This window comes from Drosophila nasuta, chromosome 2L (genome assembly GCF_023558535.2).
Source record: "Drosophila nasuta strain 15112-1781.00 chromosome 2L, ASM2355853v1, whole genome shotgun sequence".
Lineage (NCBI taxonomy): Eukaryota > Metazoa > Arthropoda > Insecta > Diptera > Drosophilidae > Drosophila > Drosophila nasuta.
This window is the reverse complement of record NC_083455.1, coordinates 10,894,214-10,900,213: the sequence shown is the minus strand read 5'-3', so window position 1 is coordinate 10,900,213 and position 6,000 is coordinate 10,894,214. Positions and strand designations below refer to the sequence as shown.

The window sequence follows — 6,000 nt, the reverse complement described above, 5'->3', positions numbered from 1 at the left end:
ACATGTTGTCCATTATGACAATATTAATATTTACATTTTACAGCTATTGTCTGCCATGTGTGTGTGAGTGTCCTTTACTGTTCACATATATGTACGTGTTTATTTCCTTTCGCTCTTGTCTCCGCATGTTTGTCGTATGCATTTTGTATTTTCTTGTTTATTGCTTTATGCTCTTCGTTGCTGCTGCTGCTGCTGTTGCTTTGTGAAATTGTCAATATGCTTTCGCCATAACGTTGCCATCATCAGTCAACACAGTTCATTCTTCATCCTCGCTTAAGATGTCGACATTATTGTTGTTGCCATGGCAAAAGGTAGCGTCGAGCAAGTAGTAGGCAATTATTATGCTTGTGCACATATTAAAGCCGATTAGGCGACTAGTTATTCTTCAATTAAAGTTTAGCAAAGTAATCATAAGGATTCGATAACAAGGCAAAACTTATAAATACACCACAAATATAAAGCTGCTTAGTGTAATTTAGATTCTCTTTGCATTTAATAAATGCGTATTTTATTTTAATTTAATGCTAATTTATATGCATCATAACAAACTCAATTACTTTACATAATGTCTGTCTAACAGCAGCAACACACTTTACACGCTGTTAACTTAACAGCTACTAAGTATGTTGCCTGTTAAAATATCCCAGCTGAAGCACAAATTCGAACTCCAAAGCTTTCGCTCGCTCTCACTCTCTCAGTCAGTTGTGCTAACAGCTGTCCGCAGCTCTCGCTCTCTCGTGCGAACGAAGCGAAGCAAGCACGAAGCCAAGCGAGCACTTCGTGAACTTTCGTCAAGTAGCGAAGCGGACTTCGGGAGAGCGAGCGAGAGCAATAGGCAGAGACAACGACCTGGAGAGATGGCAACGACAACGGCGATGGCGCTGGCGACAACGTCTGCTGCCGGCGACTCCGACAGGCAGAGGACGACAGCTTCCTGCTGCTACTGCTGCTGCTGCTTCAGTTACGTTGATAATGTCAAAACGTTTGGTTCGCTGTGCTGCTAGTGCTGCTGTTGCCGCTTACGACGCTGCTGCTGCTCATGCTCATGCTGAAAACAACGACGACGACGTCGCTACTACTAAGCAAAGACAACAACAACAACAACAACAACAACAACGAGAGCAACACGATAACGCTTCATGGGGGCCGCGCCATGGGCAATAAATAACTAAATTAGAGAACGACAACGACACAGCGGAAACATTGCACAATTAATAAACAATCCATAAAGTTGGCTAAGATAAACAAACAAACAAACAAGCAAACGAACGAATGTATAAAACGCATTAAACAAATGGATAACAGCAGCTCGTCGCAAAGTGTCAGAAATTGTGAGAATTAATATTTCACTAGAGATTTGAGTGCTTGCAACCAACCAACCAACCAACAACCAAACAAACAAACAAATCCAACCGACCGACAACAAATAAACAACGCAAACTTTTTTTGTTCATTTTGACAACATTTTATGCTTTTTGGGCAAACACTGTTACAGTTTCTACTTCCCTCTTGCTCGCACTCTCTCGCTCGCGTAAAATTATGAAAAATATGTGAAAAATGTGCAGCAACAACAATAACAACTACGATTTTTGAGCACTCACGTAGGACAGAGAGTACGGTCCGGTTCTTGTCCCTGTCCCGGATTCGGTCACGGTCCGGCTTCAGTCTCAGCTTCCAACTCGAACTCGAAACCCGACTCCAACCGGTCTAGAAGTTTAAATCCCTGGCGTGTTAGTGTGTTAGTGTTTGTGTGTGCAAGCAAGCGAGCGTTGTGTAACGTTGTAACGTGCTAAATTTGTTAATTTATAGCCACAGACTACAATAATCAACATCGACAACAACAACAGCAACCCAAACATAACATTTGGTATTTGTTATGCCCCAAAGGTAAGACGCAATCGCTATGAACATGGCTTTTTAGTTCTTGTAATCCTCTTAAAGACCACTGCAAATACTTTTATCCAATAAATTCGTATTTCGTGTGCATTTACGTGTGTGTTTGTGTGCTCTCTGAAAACAACAGTCAACTTGATCTTACACTGATTAATCTACAAACATTCATTTCGCTTGACATCTATTGAGAGTGGCCACTTGGCGTATGAGTAATAACACTGAAATTCATCTAGTTGCCTAAACATTGAAAAGCAAAGCTTTAACATGCTTTTCAAGAAATACTCACTGTATATGCATAACATATATATATTCTATAGGTATTTGCAAATGTAGCTTAAACAATTTTTGGTAATCAATTTCGTAGACATTTTTGCCAGCAAATTAATTAAAGAACTTTCAACTGAAATTGCAAATAGTTTAATTGATTGCATAGAGATAAACGTAACATTTTTAGAGTTTCAAATGAATTGATTACGAAATATTTGAAAATAACTTAAACCATATAATATTCTAAGTAGCTTTCTTTTAAGCGAGTTGAAGGTCTTTTAGATTTTCTTTTAAGTTATGAAACTAGTTAAAAATTATCGTTTTCTTAATCAGTTATACGTTCATTTAATATTCATTTCATTTCATTCCTTGCAATTAAAGTAGTAAATGCAAATACAATTATAATATTTAATAAATAATAATGCATTCAATCACCATGTTATGTGAAATTATTAATTTTCATACATTCAAATTTAAATTGAATTTCAACCACATCAAACGAAATTAAATAACGCCAAGAGCAAATTTAATTCACGAGTTATTTCTACTGACAGAAGTCAAACAACGCCAACAAACAAAATGTATTTTGAATCCTTGCATTTTCTTTACAATTTTTAACCGCTCATTACCGATTTTCAAAAGATTGCAATTTAGAAAACACTTCATTTTCATTTCCATCATTTCCATGACGGCAACCTAACAATTTAGGTTATTTGTTCGAAAACAATATTCATTGCATTTAAATTTTCATTGAAGTTTGGCAACATTTAATTAGTCGTGAGTTTAGATATATTATTCAAGTATTTATTTCACCTGCAAAATATTTACCAAATTGTTAAAGCTGAATTAGTGAACCTATTCTAATAAAAATTCGATAGTCTTGTGGCAATTTTAGTTAATAGAATACCACGCTAGACATGGATATTGTTGAATTAAAACCAACATACTTTTCAGAGCTATTGTAAATTAAAATCAAAATCCAAACAAATAAATATAGCATACCTGTAAACCAAATACAATAAAATGCAGTGTAATAAAATACAAAACACGTAAAGGAAATAAAAATAAATAAAATATTTACATTCATATTTTACCGCTTCAAAGAATTTGTATAAAATGTTTCAAAATTTGTTTGCTGAAAAAGCAGCTAAATTTATTAACAATTAAGCTTAGAAGATTGTAAAAGAATTGTTTTTAAATTCTGATAAATTGCAATTGTTGGTTTTGTTTTTTTGCAAAATATTGCCCGCATAGTTGTGCAGTTTTCAATTACACACAAATATGCAATCAAAATATGGGAGTAGCAAAAAAATGGGGAGAAATTACCTCGATTGGGGGAGGCGAAGTCCCTTAGTTGACCTACTTAAATACACATTGTTTTGGATCGTAAAAAATCCATCGCATTCCCGCACATTGTTTTAAAATGTATTCTTTGTTTTCACAGTAGGTTTTCCGACTCTTCTTTCGCGCCCTTTGCCCCACTGTTATTGTTATGGGTTTTCAAGCAAACACGCAATTTTGGTTTCAACGCGTTTTTGCATTGTTTATTTTTTAGTCAATGAATATGTTTTTCTTTTCCACATACTCGAAGGACAAATGAGTTTCCCTTCTGCAAATTTCAGCAACATTGTTAGCTGGCATTTACTGGCTTGTCAAAGTAAATACTATTAAAGTGCGGGACATACAAATTTATTTATTGAAAAGTTCGATCAAAGTCACCCGACAAAGTGAACGCGACACAGTGAAGAAGAAAGCTCAGTTTGCAACTAATAGTAGGGTCCGAAGCAGCCCCATTCCCAGCAGCAGGCGCAGGGATTGGGCACAAAATAGAAGGGTGGACAACAGCTACTCGAGCAGCAGCCGCAGTACTCCATGCTGGGCAGCAGGGGACCCACGGGTCCGCTCTGGAGGCGATAGGAGACCATGCCACAAGGCGCCTGGCCGCAACACGAGCTGTGGCACGATCCGCAAGGTCCACAGGGGGAACAGGGACCAGGGCATGGACCACAGCATGGCCCACAGGAACCACAAGGTCCACATGATCCACAGGGACCACATGATCCACAGGGACCACATGATCCACAGGGACCACATGATCCACAGGGACTACATGATCCACATGGTCCACACCCTCCACAAGGCTTACAACAGCTGTTCTTGGAGCTGCCACAGCAAGAGTTTTGGCCACAGAGCTTGCCACAACCTCCAACAATTCGACATTTTGGGCACATTTGCAGTGATCTCGCTTTTTCTCTCTGACTTTCTGTCTCTCTTCACCTGTTGAGCTCCGTAGATTCTTGTGATTTCCGTTGCCAGAGAATTCCACGCAAAAACGTGCTAAATATGGCAGACAATTGACAGCTGCCGCGGTATTATTTAGCACTTTTTTGGCATAGATCAAGCAATTACTTTTGGATTTATTATTTGAGATTTATTTGTTTTTGCCTTATTAAACTGACAGCTCACTCTTTCAATTGGCGTTGACAGCAACTCGACACATTCCTTTCGTTTAGTTACATTGTAACCACAGAAAAGCGAACCAAACACAATCCTTAAATATCCTGTAAGCGAACTCAACCGAAGCGAGCCGAATCTAACCTCAAATTGCACTCGAATGCAAACTATTAAATTCCATTTTAAATTGTATTTGCACTGCGGTTGGCTATTTGGCTTTTTGTAAGAAACCAACTTCATTCTGCTCCCTTACAACACTCTTTCCCCTTTTCTCGCTTGAAGAGTCGCTAAACCACATGATGCTGGCGACCCGAACTTCGAGTGAATGTGTTCGCGGGGGAGCAGAGAAATAGAGAGTGGGGGTCACTGGGGCTAATGTAATTGATTGTCTGGGCCTCGCCGAACAAGACCAGCTGAAGTGCTCCACGCAAAGTGCGAAAAAAAATTGGAATTGTCTAGCGGTGTTTCGGTGTGTGCGATTTTTACATGCCAGCTGCGAGGCGTGCCACAGTGGGGCAAGTGATAGAGCAGAGAACTAATTTATTTATAATAAAAATTCAATTCTAAAACACAGTTATATATCCAGTGTAATTTGGGCCTTTAGGTTGAAAAATAACTTATATTTAAAACACTATTCTCTTGCCTTGAGCAAATGCATTTTAAAAGTGTTAAGTGAAACTCATATTTTATTCGAATGATGAAAGAACTACTTCTTGTAAATAAAGTTTTATTGTGGCTAACGCTTATCCTAGCAGTTGGTTTAGTTTTCAAATTAGTTTGACCTAAACGATAAATATAAATAAAAATACTGTATATTAATAAACTAAAACTTGTTTTTTATTGCTCCATTTCTACATTTTTCGCACTCCACTTTTTACACATTTTTCAAACGATTAATCTACTACTTAATATTAATTTACTAACTTAGACAATTTAAAAAAAAAAACTTTTTCTGCTGACTCTCAAATTTGATTGAGGATAATTTGATTTATTTGGTATTTTAGAAACATGCAATCAAAATGTTGGTAGTCATATTACCTATAAATCCAAATAATTAATATTTATAGTGACATATTAAGTATACGTACTATCCATATTTTAAAAATGTGTCATAAAAATATTTTTCGCCTTTTAAAAGCGTGTGTCACTTCTCTTTTTCAACTGTTCCACATCGTTGCAACCACTGTGCCTGTTGTTGGATTAATTTCACTTTAGCTGCCTCCATTTTTAGCATATTTTTTTCTGGTTCTTTTTGGGCGGTATGCATGGTGTGCGAGATTCGCATGGATTTCAACACGGCTTGGCAAGATTTACGAAACTGTTGGCTCTGCAATGTCCTGTGTCCTCCGTTCTCTAAATCCTGCTCCGTTGGCCAGTGTTGAGCTG

The 6,000-nt window shown here is 37.6% G+C and overlaps 2 protein-coding genes across 2 annotated transcripts in view; one reads left to right on the top strand and one right to left on the bottom strand.

Annotated features, from left to right (window-relative positions):
• Positions 1-980: 980 nt before the first annotated feature.
• LOC132798345 (uncharacterized) overlaps positions 981-6,000 on the top strand; it is a 67,116-nt gene continuing 62,096 nt past the window's right edge. The window contains exon 1 of the mRNA XM_060810166.1: positions 981-1,887. The gene's annotated coding sequence lies outside the window, so the exon portion shown is untranslated. The remainder of the gene's footprint in view (positions 1,888-6,000) is intronic.
• LOC132792925 (keratin-associated protein 5-2) lies at positions 3,839-4,614 on the bottom strand. The gene has a single exon (XM_060802464.1). It carries the CDS (start codon positions 4,389-4,391, stop codon positions 3,927-3,929), a length of 465 nt encoding a protein of 154 aa, XP_060658447.1. The 5' UTR covers positions 4,392-4,614; the 3' UTR covers positions 3,839-3,926.